Source organism: Chrysemys picta, chromosome 10, assembly GCF_011386835.1.
Source record: "Chrysemys picta bellii isolate R12L10 chromosome 10, ASM1138683v2, whole genome shotgun sequence".
NCBI lineage: Eukaryota > Metazoa > Chordata > Testudines > Emydidae > Chrysemys > Chrysemys picta.
In genome coordinates, this window is record NC_088800.1 from 12,348,178 (window position 1) to 12,366,460 (window position 18,283).

The 18,283-nt window shown below is 42.1% G+C and overlaps 1 protein-coding gene across 6 annotated transcripts in view; it reads right to left on the reverse strand.

The window, feature by feature from the left end:
• Window positions 1-682: 682 nt before the first annotated feature.
• Window positions 683-18,283, reverse strand: part of SLCO3A1 (solute carrier organic anion transporter family member 3A1) — a 219,635-nt gene continuing 202,034 nt past the window's right edge. For 4 of the 6 annotated variants that reach the window (XM_065559265.1, XM_065559264.1, XM_008165450.4 and 1 more), the window contains exons 9-10: window positions 15,435-15,499; window positions 683-10,286 (exon numbers count right to left, since the gene is read on the reverse strand). In XM_065559265.1, coding sequence (XP_065415337.1) covers window positions 9,907-10,286; window positions 15,435-15,499 — 445 coding nt within the window. In that variant the 3' untranslated portion in view covers window positions 683-9,906. Of the gene's footprint in view, window positions 10,287-15,434; window positions 15,500-16,855; window positions 16,909-16,936; window positions 17,900-18,283 lie in introns of those variants that run through there. The other 2 variants (XR_006175978.2, XM_065559267.1) reach the window with 2 other exon arrangements.

Consider the following 18,283-nt stretch of genomic DNA (forward strand, 5'->3'; position numbering starts at 1 on the left):
TGACTCTCCCATGATGCTTTGCAGGGCTCAGCCCATGTCATCACTTTGATTTGTTTCTAGCATGAGGAAAGACTTCGCTTCTCATTAGCTGAACTGACATGAATGAAAAGCTGAATAATTGAGATAGTTTAATTAGCTGAGCCAGCAATCTTGCCCCCCCCCCAGACCCCTTAAATGACCATCTCCCACCACCTGTGAACCTCCTCACTCTCCATCCCACTCCAGTAAACTCTAGTTCACTCTTCCTGCAAACTTCCAGTAGGCCCCAGTTCCCTTCCTCCATAAAACCTTCCACTAGAACCCAACTGCCTCTTCCTCCTTTCAATAGGCCCTTGCTACAATCTTCCTTGTGTCCCTCCAATACACCTCTGCCCAATCCCTCCTCAGGACATTCCAGACCCCTCCTCTTTCCCCATGACCCTTCAAATGGACCTGGACTCCCACCCACTTGTAACTCTGGTGTGTGTGGAGGGGGGAGGGGGAGAAGGTGCTGCATGTGTGCACACGTGTGTGTGTGTGAGAGAGAGATGGGTGATTCAGTGGGAGTTAACATAGAAATATCTAAGACCTTAAAAGCTCCGTTGCTGGGGCTGGGAGCTCTCTGGCAGAGGTACCCTGACAGCCCAGCTAGCCAAGAACCAAATAAGAGGAATGCCAAGGAGATCACCCAGTGAGGCAGAAGAAGAATGAAAATAGTGTTTTTAATATAATTTACAGCAAACTTACAGTATGTATTTCACATCACACATTTCTAAACGGCTCATCTCGAAAATAGAAGCTGCAAAAATACAGAACGCAGTACTCAAAATATACCGAGCATGTCGTTTCTTTTTCTTTCTTCTCTCTCCCCCTCCCCCCGCACCTCCCAAATCAATCGTACAGTGAAATATTTCCTTTTCCAAACCAGGTGGGGATTTATTTCAGAAGTGCTGCTAAAAAGCCCTCAAAATCAGGAGTAGTCCAGACAGCACATTTCAATGAATTTTTAAAAGAATCCCTCCCCTCTGGCACAATAGCCATGGATTAACATACAGCCCAAGGTGGGGGCAGATCAGCTCATCAAGGTTCCAGTGCAGGAAGCTGCAGGTCACTTGTGATATGACCTCTTGGAAACGGATGTGGCATCAGCCTATGCCGAGACGTTCTTGCACGCAAAGGCAGGGTGGCATATACAGAGGGTTCTAAGTGGGCAGAGAGAAGTATGTGGAAGGCTTGCGTGTTCATAAGCACAGTAACCTCCATTCAGCCATCTTGTATGTGCAGCAGGGCGACCTCTGTGGAAGAGTTTCATAGGCACAGGCAAAGCAACCTAGGTGGGATCGTCTTGCATGTTCAACAGGATGACCTACACGTGGAAGTGTCTCATGGGCATGGCTAGCACTTGTCTGACAGAATCATAGAAATGTAGGGCTGGAAGGAATCTCGAGAGGTCATCCAGTCCAGCTCCCTGTGCGGAGGCAGGACCAAGTAAACCTAGACCATCCCTGATAGGCGTTTGTCCAACTTTTTCTTAAAAGTCTCCAATGATGGGAATTCCAAAACCTCCCTTAGCAGCCTATTCCAGAGCTTAACAACCCTGATAGTTAGAAAGCTTTTCCTAATATCTACCCTAAATCTTCCTTGGTGCAGATTAAGCCCATACATCCAGTGAACACAGAGTACAGTTGATCACCATCCTCTTAATAACAGCCCTTAACATATTTTAAAACTTATCAAATCGCCCCGTGGTCTTCTTTTCTCAAGACCAAACATGCCCAGTTTATTTAACCTTTCCTCAGAGGTCAGGTTTTCTAAACTGTTTATCATTTGTGTTGTTCTCCTCTGGACTCTCTCCAATTTGTCAACATCTTTCCTAAAGTGTGGCACCAAGAACCAGACACAGTACTCCAGCTGAGGCCTCACCAGTGTCGAGTAGAGCAGGACAATTAGCTCCCTGGCTTACATATGACACTCCTGATAACACACCCCAGAATGATTTTAGCCATTTTTAGCCAATAGAAGATCTCATGCACTTGGGGATATCATTCAAGGAAGGTCTCATACCCAAGAGCAGTGGCATCAAAGTTTTACCAGGGAAGACATGAACTTTCTAAGAATGGGAAAAAAATTAAAACAAGATTCTGTCAGGATTTGGAAGTTCTCTAGAAGGGCAAACATGATGCTGACTGGGGCAGGTGGCAGGTCTTCTGCACCTTAACACACTGGCACTTTGTGCCCTTTAGTTTTACGGAGCAAAAGATAAGGAGGAGAGAATGGAGGCCGGGAATAAAAGTCTCTAAAGTTCCCATTTGCTTAAAAGCCTGCAAAGTTTGCTACAGCCCCGGAGGGACTAGCTGCCTGAGTCGGATCAGGGAAGCTTGTTTCCCAACCCCTCTGAGCTTAACGCTCCCACTCTATTCAGCTGGAACTACAACTGAAAGATCTCAGGGGATGAGGAGAGTAATGAGGTCACACTGGCCTGGCAAACTTTCCCCACCATTAACCCCCTGCATAAATAAAACAATGAAAGAGAAATCAGATCCCCAATAACATTGCTTTCCCATTGAATGCCTTTGATGCATTTCTAGCTTACACAGCAACTAACATTCCCAGGTCTGGAATGGTTTTTAAACCCATATAGCAGAGGAAGAAATATTGTTGTTGTGGGTTGCATCAAAAATCTAATGAACACCAAATTTCTGATACTTTATTTACATGGTAATCACGTATAATACAATGCAAAACAACACAGCATTCCATTTCAATGGTAGGCACTATGGGTTTAAAAAGGTCACAGTTCTTCTCCCCCAGCCAGTTGGGCATTGCACCAAAGAGAAACAAGATATAGCATTTTCAAGCAAAAGTGATCTTGTCCCAGGGCCACTGGACTTCCCTGTTGAGCTCTGATCTAGGACAGATGCTTTCCAGGTGTGGATGATGGGAACTGCTTTCATGCACTAAGGAATAAGACACAATGGCTAGAACTCTTCAGCAAGTGGAAATGTCAGGGAGCCACCAGATGCCTTAGAGCGTTCAGGTCTGGCAGAAGGCGTCACGGACTGGGGGAGAAGGGTTGCATCTTTATTCGAGTTTGTGTTAGCAAGAGTCACGAGGACCCCAAAAGACAACACTGAGATGTGGGTTGACAACGGTAAATGCATCAATGTTTGTGTGAGACTACTCTGTAGGAAGGATAAACATTTTGAAGGGCAAAAAAGTTTGGGCAGAGGAAAGATAACTCTTTGTTGTCCTGATGATTGACAACCTGGTTAGGTAGATGGCCTATGACATGTTAGGCCTTTCACGATGCTGACTTCTACGAGTCTATTGTGCCTGATAGTATAGCTGTACAAACAATGCAAACAAATTTCCACAAATACTTAACTTTTGGTACCAGTTTGCTTTGCCAGTGTTCATGATCCTTTTGTGGTTGTTCTCTGTGATTATTCTAATGAAGGGACTAACTGGCAGAAATGTTCCCAGAACCTGAGAAATTTAAACAGCTATTCATGTACCTGAACAGTGAATTTTTAGAGTTAGATCCTCAGCTGGTATTAATTGTCCTAATTTCAATAGAGCTATGCTCATTTATACCAGCGAAGGATCTGACCCTGGACTCCTAATCATGAATAGATGCACCAAAAACCTGATTCTAAAATTACATTCATCTGGTTTGGAAACAGAAACATCCTGCCTGACTTATATGGCCAATCAAAATTAACCAAGCCAGGCCAAGTATCAAATATTCTTAACAAGTGGTTCACAATCAATCTACAGGCGAAGGATTATATGCAGAAATTTTTGGCAAATAAATTAGAGAAGTTTTAAAGCTATTCACTGACAATTCACAAAGGGGGGTTGGAAATGGAAATTCTGCTAATAAAGTATTTGCCCAGCTTTTCCTGTCGTGTTTCTTATTGCTTATTGCCAGCGGTGGCATCCACTTCATGGAGAATCGCTCTAAAAATGGTTGCACTTGAAATTGTTGGAATATAACTAGTATTTTCCTTTTTTATGGGGACTCCTCACATCAGACTGTGACTGTCTGCTCCCGCCCACTTGACAATTGGCAGCTTTTGTTCATAATTTTCTCTCTTTTCTTTAAACACAATGATAATATATATTTTTACTCATTCCAAGGAAAAGAACATGACTATTTTGCTCATAATTACTTGCCTCTGCCCCACTGAATTCGGGGAACAAGATCAGAGCCAAAGATTTTACTAGGCAACACGAGTTAAAAGAAAAATACCCAATATCTAAAAACCGTCTAGAGAGTATGTTCTAGTGAAGCAATTGAGTTAAGACTTGCATTTGCTGGAAAAGTCAGTGGAATAATGGAAAAATGTCATTTACAGCTTATAAGGAATGACAGATTTAATGTGTAAAAGCAAGAAAAAATGGGTCATGTTTTTAGTGTAGCTGATGGGCCGAAACCAAATGAGATGTTCTGGTCTCTCAAGCCAATGTAAATGACAGTGTTAATGTCTTTGAATAGAGATTATTGTCTTGATAGGACTGAATTTCATTATTTGCATTTGGCATCATTAAGTGGGGGGAAAGGCACCACCTAGGCAAAGGAACTTTAACAGTCCTTTGCAAAATTACTGGTGTGAAATTCAGGCTGGTGAAAGAGCCCAGTGGACAGCCTGGAAAAGATGCCTAAAGGCTGAGGCTTTGAAATGGGGCTAAGACAGTTAGATGCCCACATCCCATTGAAGGCCAGCTGAAGTTGGGTGCCTAATTCTCTTAGGGACCTTTAAAAACCCAGCCACAATGCCCTCTCATTGTCATTTCTTCCCTTCTAGATCCATCATAAGATCACACCAAGCTGGGCTTATACCAAGTAACAATCACTGGCCCTCTTCCCTTCAGTCTGCATGCTCGTTTACAATAAGTGTATTTTGGCTATCTCTAAGCAAGGACATGCCGCAGGGGACTGAAACTGCCAAGTCACAGAAAACTGAGAGTGCCACAACCTTCCAGGATTGGAACCCCGCTCAATGGAATGGTGAGTCATGACAAGAGTAGGTAACATGGGAGCAAGTGAACTTTGCTTTAGACAAGGAGAAGAGCGCAGGGGCCTTTGCCAGTTCTCTCTTACTCTCTTAAAGGTCAAAGCAGCTCAGAATCATGACCTTTCTTGCTTATACTTAGGAGGTGCTTTTCCAGGGCCCCAGGCACAAAGAAATGGTGTGAACTTTGCACACATTAATCACAGCTAAAGAGCGAGAATGTGTGTGTGTGATTTAGAAGCCTTATATCTCTAAAGATGGCTCATGTGACATTAGGGAGGAATATATGTGGGTAGCTGGCTTTAAAGGCAGAGTGGGAATTTGTTTGGAAACCTCTCTGAACAAAGAACCAAAAAAAAAAAAAAAGTTTCAGTTCTCTGAGGTTTATGCCTAAGAACTTTTAACACCAATTTTTCCCACTCCCTTTGACAAAAACAAAACAAATAACGCATCTAGATCATCTGAATCACAGGGAAGCGCTGAGCCCAACATGTCCAGCTGTGAGAAATATTCTTGAACAGCAGCAGCAACTCTGGCTCCTGGTAAAGTTTCACAACTCGCAGTGTTGGTAGCCTTGAAGTTGCCTCTGGGTCTGTTGTGGAATGAGACTACTGATTGCTAAATTGAGTCTGCTTTCCCTCCCAAGACACTGTGCACCCTGGGAGAAAGCACAGTTGGCTGATGCAGAAAGGTGTGGGTAAGATGCACAGCCCTTAGCATCCCTTTAGTTAATGAAAAATAACTGGGGATGACATACTGCATTTTGAAGGGAGAATATAAAGATTATCTAAAGATTTTCTTAAAAGATTTTTTTTACATGCCCTAGCTATTTGGATATTCTTAAATCCCTCTTCAAATGTCTTCTCACCCCATCATTTCATTTTTAAGCATTGCTAGTTCAACTCACTGGGAGTGAATTCCTTCTCTCGCCCATAAGGCTCATATCCTGCTCAGACAGGATAACGGTAGTGTGAGAGCTGAGATTTGATGCCTCGAATGCATGGGTTCTCCAGAGAGTATTGAACAGGGGGAAGTGGGCAGGTTTGGCTTGGTAATTCAAGAGAATTTAAAATCCCCATCATGTCATTGTGCAACCAAAGCCCTGGGGAAGGTAGGCCGGGAATTTGAATGGAAAGATGTCTCCTCGTCCCGAGAATGTCTTTGCTCTGGTGAGAAGCAAATAGGTGGGGCAGGAACTTTGAGAGATGATTTCCACAAGTATAAAGGGATGGTCTCAAAATGCACCACGTCGTTTAAAGAGCCCAAAGTGCAAAGTACTAATGGCCTGATTCTGCTCTCACTTGTACCACTTTCACACTGGGATCCCCCCTACACCAATTTCATTGGAGCCACTCCTGGTTTACATCTGTGAGAGTGAGAAGAGACTCAGGCTCCAAATGGCATGCTGCATTTCCCAAAATATCTCCTGAGAAGGCTGTCACCAGCAAAGCACAGGGTTTGGGGGCACTGTTGAATCTGAAATAGACCTCAACAAAAAACCTGAATCCAAAGGCCCTGAACCTGGGGGAATGTAGGATCTGAGCTTCAGAACTTGGGGCTTGCCTCTGCTTTGTCCTCTCAGGAAGAGAATCTTTCCAATTCCATTTCCTGCATGGTTAAGTTATTCTTGAAAAAGGAAGTTAAGTACCCCCTAAAGCTATGTGGCACCCATTTTTGGGGTGTAGGAGGCTGAGTTGAGATTATTCACCCCGACTGTACAATTAAAAGTAGGGAACATGCAAAACTGGCTTGGGACTTTGAAATCAGCAAAGCAAAGAAAAAGCTGGGGCACTCTGAGAATTTGGTTTCATGTTTTGTTTTACATGCATGGATACACCTCTGTCCCCTGTGACAGCACCAAAACTCTATGAATAAAGCCCTTGATGATACTGGGATCTGATGCTTCCTAAAAAAAGAGCTTTTCAAAAGCAATGTTATCAAAAGAAAGAAACAGAAAATCACGATTTCACAAGATACAAAATAATTAGGTACAAAAGTAATAAAACAACCCAGCTCAGGCTGAGCTTCCCATACACAACCAAGAAATCAGATTAAGATTAAAATAAAAAAAATCCCCCAAACAAACAAGTGAAGCGACAGTTCGTGCTTTGCAATCTTGTTTTCCGTAACACTGGTCAGATGGGCTTTTGATTGTACATTCAATTACTGACAAACCACAGCTCTAGGACGCCTTTCAGTTTGTTTTGCGTCATGCCCGCATATTATTCTCATTCACCCTGGATTTCTAGAGAAAAAAAAAATCCAAACGGCAAAAGGGTTTATAGATTTTCAAGAAATCAGGCATTGAGACATGTTGTTTGTGATGCGTGCGTAGTATAAAACTCTGAGCTAGCATCTGAAAAAGGCGGCATTCTATAAGCAATAAATTTTCAAAATAAGGAAAACTGTACAGAAAGATTTCAAAGGCTTATACTTGACAATTATACATATTTTATGAGACAGTTATGCAACCTGTCCCTTTGTTTAATTCACTGGCTTATGGATGCAGTATCTCTATTTTAGCAGACAGGATATAATAAACTGATCTAAATATTGTGGCTTAAAAGCATCATTTACCACCCAATAGATACAAATGACACTGCATAATGCTCCTTTTCCACCCTCCCACTCCTCTCCTTACCAAATGATTCTGTACAAGGCTCCAAGCCAAGAATAAAAACATAGATAGTTACAATATTGGTTGAGTATTTGGCACAGTGCAGTTTATTTGATATACTGGGTTCTTTGCCCTTACTGTTGCTGAACAATTAATGCAGTGCATAAATTACAAAACACGCCAGTAAAGTAAGTCAGCTGGAAGCGGTCTTATGCTGCCAGCTTTTAACTGTCTCGATTAGAGCAAGGTCTGCTAAAATGGTACTGAACACGAGTGGCAAGTTAACCTCACTGTTCCATGATGAGGATTTTGGTGTGTCCATTGCCAGCAATGAACATGACTCTGGGAAGCTCACCCACACCTGGGATCCATGGGAGCTACGTCCTGTGACAGGTTATGCTTCTAAATGTTTGCAGGTTCGCAACAGCTTTAAAAGGCAAACCAAAAACCCAAGGTTTTGAATTAACAATGCTAACCCTTAAAATGCTACTGACATTTACTCCATTGGAAACATGGCTGGTTTCAGTTATGCTTGGCGAAAATTCATTAAACACAGCCACTTTTTATTGCTTAACAGTAGGAATGCCCTGGAAAAAGATTATATAGGAAACGTCCGATCCAATGTCCACTGAAGTCTATAGAAAGACCGCCCGCCCCTTGATTTCAAAGGGCATTGGACAAGACTCTAATTCAAAAGATAATGCCAGTTCTTCCCCAGGATCCATGGGGGCGTCTCCTATACGATTTGGGCGTGATTTTCAAAAGTGCTCAGTATTGCCCTAACTCTGGTCCAAGTGAGTAATGGCCAAGATTGGGTACTTTTGAAAATTCTGCCCCTTTATGGGAGCCCTGAATGCAACTCTAAGGGCAACATTTGGCCCATAGTAAGTCAGATCCTGCACCGTATCCTCACATGAGTGGTCTCCTTGAAATTAATGGGACTAGAAATTGTCTGAGTAAGGGTTGCAGGACTGGGTTCAGTATTCTCTCTCTCTCTCTCTCTCTCTCTCTCTCTCACACACACACACACACACACACACACACACACACACACACACACACACACACACACACACACACACACACACACACACAAATTTTAAGGAACACTCCCACCTGACCTTCGACTGCAAATAATATATATTTAAAAATTGGTGAGTACATAAACAAATGGTCTGTCCATCTATGTATTCACCAAGTCATATGTCATATGAAAAAATAATCTGTAAATTATTATATCATACTAGAATTCTCCAATTGATAATTATTTTTATAGAGACACAGAGCATTCACTCTCTCTTTTAATCTCTTTTTAATAATGCATGTCCTCATTGGTTTGACAGTGCATCAGAACGAAGGCATAAAGACTAAAAAAAAAATGCACTGGATTAGCTGAATCCCTCACATGATTTTGTGGCATACTGAAAAGAAACTGAAAAAAAAATGCAATTGGTATAATAAATTCCCCCTATAGAACACTGTTGGTGATTTAAGGGTTAATATAGATTTGAAAGGAGTTTAAAAAAATCTTAAAAGGATTATACAGGCAAATGTTTGGAGTTTAAAAAAAAAAGACAGAACATTTGGCAAGTGTAAGCAAATGACTTGAACTTTACTGGGTTTTAAAGATCTGAGCACAGCCATTCACAGAGAACCGAAATCTGAGATCTGCTGGAAGGACAATGGAGCCTTTGACCATCAATGTGTGCTGGCTAGAGGGTATACGGCAGCATTCAAAGTATCTAACATGGAATCATGGCTGGTGACAGAGTGTAAGTAGTTTAATAACTCTAGCACTGTTCTCTCTTTGACATCATTGAGAGAGTGCATTGGATTTGAGCAGCACCCAGACTGGCTAACTCTTTAGCCCATATTGCAGAGGTGACAGGGCTGCACCGATCCCTAATGGCATGCAGTGTCACGAACGCTTATTCTGGAATTGCCGTTATTTGCTTGTTTCTTCTCACCAGGTGCCCAAGAATGTCCATCTGATGAGGTCTCCCACAAAACCCTGGGTTTGCAGCTCCCAAAGCCCTGGCAGGTGATTCTATCCTGGAAGATTGTACCATCATCACAGGGGCTGGTACCCAGCCGAAGTGGTTTTGTGTTCTCTCCAGCACTCCAACAGGATTTCAAAAATGATCCCATTTAAAGATTTTGTTATTCTGAATCCTTGGCTCTGGCTTTTGAGAAAAGGACAAAAGTTTCCTGTTTTTTTTAATTTTATTTTCTCTCTCTCTTTTAATTAAAAAGGACCCATATATTATTAATATAGAGTTCATCCATCCTTAGTCACTATAAAACAGACTCCATGTTTTCACACCATTCGTGATCTTCAAGGTTATAGATAAATTTTGTCCTCTGTGACTGGTTTTGGGGCACAGAGTCCCGCCCCAGATTGTCTAGGGTGAGAGTGGAGGCAAAGAATTCACTAGTGCTGAGTCCGCCTTCGTGGTTCTTGATGTATCTTTTATAGTTTTTCCTCAAGCACTGCCAGGTGGTTGTGTATAAGATGAATGCAAAAGATTTCAGGGCTATAGCAATGCTAACATACAGGTATCTATAGACGACATTGTCATACAATACGCAGGCTCCTTGCTCGCCACAAAACGTGCTCCAGAACAGACATGTTGAGTCAATTCCAGCCCCAAAGATCAAGGGTGGTGGGATAAAACCTGTCAAAATAAAAGAGACATATCACGCTGTAGTGACCCTTGGGGTAAAGGGACAGGACTCAGCCATAGTGAGTGAAAAGGGGATTTTTTATGAAGGCTGATGGACACCAACAAATCTTGTGGTTCTCTCAGGATCTCTAATTCCTAGGCAAACTAAACACATCTGGTGGGGACTGTCACCCCACATGATCCCCTGAAGAACTGGCCTGGGTTCAAAGGTTATGGAGGTGATCGCTCACTATCCCACAAACATCACAACTCAGTTTTAAGTAGTTTGTCCTTACACTTCTGATTTGCTGTTTGAACACAGCCTATTAAGGCTGATCACAGAGTTTCATAAAGAAGCAGAGAGGGGCCTAAGCTATGAAACTTGGCTCTAGATCCTGATCAAAACGTTCATTGTGTTCGCATCTAGGGTTTTGCTGAAGTCCATTACAAAGCCTGAAATTAGCCGTGGAGTTCAGATCCAGATCTGAACTTTCCCCAAGTTTTGTGGGCGTCCAGATCCAGGATCTAAGGAAGAGGGAGAATGATCTCTAATAAGTGCAGGGGAATGGACCTGAAAGAAAGTGATTCTGTCATTATCCCACAAAGTGAAATACCGCAGCAGAACTCGCTCTTTGAATCACTGCAGTTAAGGGCAAATTTCTCAGCTGAACTCCGCTGCGAGTGACTTATAACAGGGCCACGACCTTAAAGCAACGCCCGAAGTCTCATTAAACCCACACAGCAATACAATCTTTGATTTCCCCTTTCTGCTTGGATAACGCAGGGGTCTCCAGTCTTATTTCATCAAATACATAAATATCTTTCATTCTGACAAGATCCACAAGTGCTTTACAAACAGTGGGCACCAAAAGAGGAGATCTAAATCCCACCTTCGAGCACATAAATTGGCATTTGTGTGCACCTAAATACCGAGCCCTTAACAATCAAAAGAAAGTTCTGGATGCTCTATGTAGTAGGAATCATTTCACTCATCTCTAAGATATTTTTGGGGGTGGAAAACAACATTTATTTAAAACTAGTTAATAACATCACTGCTAGGGTTTAGGACAGGAAGTGAAGAAGAATATCATCTCCAATAAAACCACAGAGCTAATTTTAGGTAGGCAGAACATAATTTCTCCTATTGGAATTTGGCCAATACCACCCCATTTCCAGATACTGAGGTGACTGGAACTCTAGAAATACATATCTAGACAGAGAGACATATGGGCTGCACTATCTGGCAGAGAGATGAATTAAAGATCAAGTTTCATCATTAACCTTGGATTTTTTGGCTTAAATGAGACACTGCTCCTTAGCTTGACATGAATGCCATTTCTTTGCTGTATGACAATATATGGCAGGAATACAAATACATTGGTTGCCTTCTCCTTTGCCTCTGGGATGTGAAACCTCTTTACTTCACTCTGTTAATGACTAGAACTCTGCAGATTTTTGTCTGATCTTTCACATCGGCTAATAAATGCAGAAGTTATCAGGCTATGTCAGCTTTCAATACTTCCTTTAACCAGTTATTAACACCAGGGATATAAAACAGTAAATAAAAATAGATAACTGGCTCACAAAAAGATATTCCCTTCAGATGTAAAGTGTGGTAATGCCCTGAGAAATGACACCGCACAGCTCGCTATTTGTTTTCTCAATGCTTTCCAGATGAAGCTGGGTCGATTTCAAGTTACAAGGTGATTTTCATTTTAAATAGGTGTGGGCAACCGCAAACTCAACCTGGGATCTGAAAATTTGGCTGGGGTGTCTCTAGAACCAAGCTAACAGATGGTATTGATGATACGCAAGGCAGAATGGAATCCAATTTACATCCCAGTGCTGAAATCGCTCTAGAGTGCCATAATAAGAGTAAAAACTAGATGTTGGCTTGAACAAAAGACTCTGATCTGAACACCCGTAAGCTCTTGGGATCTGTTTCATTGGTCCCAAGAGTCAAACCTGAGGTACATGGAAGCTGTGAATAAACCGAGATCCTTAGGAAAAACAGCTGTGAAAGACTTTCAACCCTAGCAACCAGTTTGCGTTGATGACCTTTTCAGGGCTATCTCCACAAGGACAAGAGCTAGAGACTTCCAACAAGTGAGACTAGACTTGACGTTTAGAGTGCTTTGGAATTAAGGGAGGTCTATGGCTGCAGGCTTTGTGGCCTCCAAAGCCCGGCTCGATGGGCACACCTGGCACTTTCAGTGTGTCACCCTGAGCGACGCTAGGAGGCTGGATTTAAAACTAAAATATCAGAAACTCCATTGGTAGCCAGATATTGCACTTGAGCTGCATGTTTTGGGGACAAACTGCAAACACCATCTGGGAAGGGAAATGTCCAGGATCGTATTGTCATGCGTCAATCTATTTGCCATTTCAGACGTGCATAGTTAAAGCTGACAGTGGCCAATGCAATCAGGATGGAATTACCAGACGTGTCTGACTTGTGCCATTTGCAAATGTTTTTTCACCTTTAGATAAGCTTGAGATGCAAAGTTCCAATCCAGATCTGAACTTCCCCTGCTACTGGGGTATTTAGATGTGCACTTTGGATTCAGGTCCTTTCAATGACAGCATAGGTGAAGAAGTGAGATGGTATTTGGAAAAGAATCTCCATATCAGAGCCTCTTATATAGTAGCTGCAGCTCTCAATACCATTGGGGCTCCACCGGAACTGTTTTAGTTTCTTTTCTAAGAAACCAAGGTAACACTTTTATACCAAGACATTAATATGCTGCTCTATCATACCAGAATTCCTATGGAATAAGAGAATACATCCAGCAGGATATCAGGAGAATTCAGTCATGTTTCATGTTATTACAGTGAATATTAAAGAGATTCAATCATGCTTTACTTCTTATTACAAAGTGTTGCACAAATTGCTGCTATATATATTTTAGTTCAGAAACTGCAGAGCTGTTTAAAGAAGCATCCTCTGTCTTACTAAAATCTATTAACTCAGATTGCACCTCCGGGTCTCGTACCTCAGATATTTAATACTCTCCTTTGGTTCAAGAAGAAGCTATTATTGGTCGCTTTTTAAGTCTAAGCTTAAAGGTGAACTCAAAAAGCTTTTAAAAATCAATCTAGCCTCAAACCTCAAATTATTAAGGGTGAGTTTTGGATACCTTCACTCACACTGAGTAGTACCTTATCCTTTGTGTAGTCCCATAGTTGATATCCTCCTGGATGTATTATCGTATTCCACAGGGATTCTGCTATGATAAGGCTGCATGTGTTTTGCTACAAAAAAGAGTTACTGCAGTGTCAAGGGGACTAATGGAAGAGTAAGATGCAACTAATGTAGGAGTAAGGGTGGAGGGATAGCTCAGTGGTTTGAGCATTGGCCTGCTAAACGCAGTGTTGTGAGTTCAATTCTTGAGAGGGCCATTTAGGGAGCTGGGGCAAAAATCTGTCTGGGGATTGGTCCTGCTTTGAGCAGGTGGTTGGACTAGAGGACCTCCTGAGATCCCTTCCAACCCTGATATTCAATGATTCTATCTTATCCCAAGTACTGGTAGCAGAACCTAGCCCTCACAGAATTATACATACAGACTTCTCAAACAACAACAATAATAAGCTACAATAATACAAAATTAGTAACTACCATCGCAAATACATTTACATTTGGAATGCAAAATCAAAAAACATCTTCCCTCCCTTGCTTAACTGCCAGGTTCCATATTCAACCTGCAAGAGCTGAGAACAGGACAAGAACCTAAAGCAGTATGGACAGCAAAAGGAAACACCGTGTGTTAAGGGCCTGATCCAAAGTCCAAGCAAGTCAACCAGAAGACTCCCAGTGATTTCCGTGGGATTTGGATCAGCCACCAAAGGCTTGTGGTGTTTTCTTCTTTTCTGAGCAAAGCATTTAGCTTTCGATGAGGGAGTGCATTTCAGACCTTTGACCAGTGCTGAAAGATTCCCATTGACGTCAGTGGAAGCTGGATTGGGCCTTTATGCTCATGCATTTCACTGGCTCCTGGAGAAAAACTTGGCACCAGAATTCTGATGCAAAATAAGGACCTTGCACTCAGAGACCATTCAGTGGGATACATGGGACTGTAGGGTTTTCAACCCTGCTCTGTGAAAGAAAACAGGCTACCTTTGTGAAGGCCAATGAACTGCACAAGTAAATAATCACCTAGTAGCGAAGAAACGAGTAGCCAAATCCTGAAGGGCTTCATTGGAATAGTGGCACTTGCGTCTATACCACACTGTCATAGTATGGGGTAAAATCCTTCTACTACAACCACACAGTGGATGGATCAACACTGAAAAAACCTAACTTTGAGCCAGATTCTAATTCTCATTGATTTGTACCTTGCTCAGTGAAATCACTGGGAGCACTCATAGAATAAGGGACTATTCAGCTCCCACTGGGCGAGAGTGAAATCTGTCCCACTGAATCAGCAGAAACCCACGAGTAGAATACCAACAGAACACATCAGTGAGACCGAACCCAGAGCAATGGATCAGACAGAATTTGGTCCAAAGTTCTGAGAAACAGGGGCTGTGCCTTTAAGCCCGCTCCCCTACAGTCATCCCGTTACAAGGGAAAAAACAATTACAGATAACGTTTTCTCTCTTATTCAGGCATGAAGAGACATACATTGAGCCAACCGTTTGACCAAATGTATTTTAATGGGAGATTAAGCCAGGAGACAGCATTAAGGTTCAGCCTGTTTTTTTTTCCTTTTGTTTTCCTCCCCCAGAGACCAGGAGGACTCAGCTGCCACCCATTGGAGTAACAAAGCTCCTATCCTCAAAGTGGTGTGAAATTGTTTATCCCTGTAAGTCAGAAGCACAATAAAGAAGTAATTTCACAAGCTGCTGACATGTTAATAATGACTGTGGAGAATTAACTAGTTGGGAGGGAGGGTTTCTCACTCAACACCACGATTTCCAACATGAGCGTGACTGAAATGGCAGGAGAGGCATGTGCCATGACCCTTGGAGGCCTTTCCATCCGCACTGCAGAGAAAGGGCTTGGATCTCCTGGGTTCAGACCCCACTGATAAATGACGGCATTGAACAGGCATTCAACATCCAAAGGGGGGAATCAATGGACACTCACACCTTGATGCACATATAAACATTCTGTTCATTTTTAGGGCGCGGGGGAAGAAAGAAAAAAATCACTGCACGTACCTAGCAAACGGAGCAGCAGGAAAAGCACCCCCAAAGCATAAGATTTAAGTTCAGGGCTCACTGTTCTGTACAGAGGAGAAAGGGAGAGAGAGAGAAATTGATTGTCATCATACTGCTTTAATTAACAAACCCCATCGCTGTGCTTTGCTGTCAATCAGGACGCCACTGTCACCCCTTCAGAAAATCATTAACGGGCTTCTTTTCTTTTTCTTCCCCCTTGGTCCAACTGCCTGAAGCCTGAAAAATAATTGCAACTGCTGCCACATGATGGGTTCTGGAATTTAGCTGCGTTGTTAATAATGGGAACTAATCTTGTCATTGGAAGGGAAAAAAATGCAAATCCCATCCCAGTAAATTATCATTTATAGAATCCCTGTATTAGGTTTCAGGCCTCAGATGCTTTGAATCAGCAGGATATAAACCAACAAAATCCTTTTTATTATAACTTAATTGTGTGTGAGATGGGGTGGGGGGAATGTGAGTGAAATAGCAGAGAGGACAAATGACCAACTTGTCATTCCCAGGTCTAGCTATTAAATCAGCCAGATCAGCAAAGGTTGATACACCGACCTGCCCATAGAGGGTGATGTTTGTGAAAGTGAGATTAGTTTCTGATTAGTTTTAAATTGGGAAGATAATAGGCCAGGCTAATCATGGCCCTTCACTTTGAATGTAACCCACTCTATCTGGCTGGCATTAATCTTTGAAGACACCTTAAGAACAAGAATTAACTTCCTATTCACATAATTCGTATGACGCTATAGGCCAGGGGTCGGCAACCTTTCAGAAGCGGTGTGCCGAGTCTTCATTTATTCACTCTAAGTTAAGGTTTCTCATGCCAGTCATACATTTTAACATTTTTAGAAGGTCTCTTTCTATAAGTCTATATTATATAACTAAACTATTGTTGTATGTAAAGTAAATAAGGTTTTTAAAACATTTAAGAAGCTTCATTTAAAATTAAATTAAAATGCAGCGCCCCCCGGACTGGTGGCCAGGACCCAGGCTGTGTAAGTGCCACTGAAAATCAGCTCGCGTGCCACCTTTGGCACGCGTGCCATAGGTTGCCTACCCCTGCTATAGGCTAAAGTCATGCCAGTGGTATAAACCCACTGAAGTCATTGGAATTTTACCAGGGATTAATTTGATTATGAACATGCATTCTCTTATTCAGCACTTCATGTTCCACAGTGCATAACGGTTCAGGGAAGCAGGGCAATGAACCCCTGATGAAAGGGGTCTGTGTTGAAAGGAAACTTAAAAGTGTCAGGTCCCTGCATCTATTAATCCCCTGCGTGGTCTCTGTTAGAGACACCTGTGCTTGAAATGGGTGCCCGCTGTACATGTGCAATGGAGGGGAATAGCGTTTTGAAAGACATCCAGTCTTGATTTAAAAAGACTTCAAGTGATGAAAAATCCACCTCAACGCTTGCAAAGGCGTTCCAGTGGTTAATGGCCTGGCTCAAAGGAGGTCCTGTGAAAGGGAGGGAAAAAGTGAAGAATAGAGGATTACCAAACATAACCTCAGTCAGTTTTCTTACATAGGTTGTTGTGTTTTGTTTTTTTGGGGTTGTTTTAGAAGTGGCTAAAGTTTTTCAGTTGAAACTTTTAAAATAAAAAATGGATTTTTAATTCTTTGTTTGACATTTTTTCAGTTAAAAAAAATGAAAAATTGTCAGTTTTTGATTTGTAATTGAAAAATTTGAAGAGGGAATTTTTTTTCTAATTTTTTGTGTGTGAAACATACTTATCAACCAGCATTAATGTTCCTCCTTTTCTTTCACCTGTTTTTGTATATTTAGGATCTTATCTAACTCCCACTGAAGTTAGTGTGAATTTTTCCATTGAATCTAATAGGTAGTGGATTGAGCTCGAAGGGTGTAAACTCTTCAGGGTGTGACTTGTCTTAATTTATGTCTGTGTAGCACCTACCACACCTTTGGGTGATGGATAAATAACAACAATAATAATACCAGAGAGTCCCAAAAACATCCTTTATATCTCTGATCACAGCACTGTTAGGACATCCCGAAATGACATGAAGTTATCTCCCATAACTTCATGTCTCCTTAGTTATCTGGTTCCAGGCTGTGTTGAAAACTTCAGTGCCTGAGATTACAGTGTGGACATTTAAACTAGACTCCAGGGTGTGGAAAGAGCCAGATATCCTGGTGAATCCTCTGAATATGCTCCTGCTGGCTGGGCCAGGAGAAGACACTTCGCTGCTCAGCTGCGTTCGGCACAATTGCAACCAGGTCAGCCGGGGTGGGCTTCATTTTGGCTGATTTGGGAGAACTGGGAATCCCAATTCAAACTCATCACCAGTAACATCTGGGGCCCTCATACCAAGTGAGAGTGGTTTGTGGAATCAGTTGATTCAAACCTGTGGAGTGTCCAGAACACCAGGTGATGCTTGGCCCTTCACTGCCTCTTCTTCTGTGCATTTATGATAGATATTGGTGGTTCTGGTGGGAATATAGTTAAGATTTGACTTTCAGTGCTGTAAATTGTCAATTTCAAAGGGTTGTGAACTGAAGTTTTCTAACATTTCCTGTTTTCTCTTGTGTTCTCTTTCCTACCTGGCCACTGGCTTGTCTAATTTGAAAATGCACATTAAGAAGACTCTATTCAGGATCCTACAAGTGCTGATAATTTCTCTCAACAAAGAACCCTTCAAGCCTCAAATTACCTTTGCCACAATATTGATGGCTGAAAATTCGATTTCCGTTTAGCTACTGTAGATGCCAGGAGAGAAATGAACTAGTAGGTGGAATATCTCATTCTATACTCTGCAGGGAGACATGCCCTCGCATAAGAGATCTGCCTGAGATCCACTGAAAAGTGTTTCT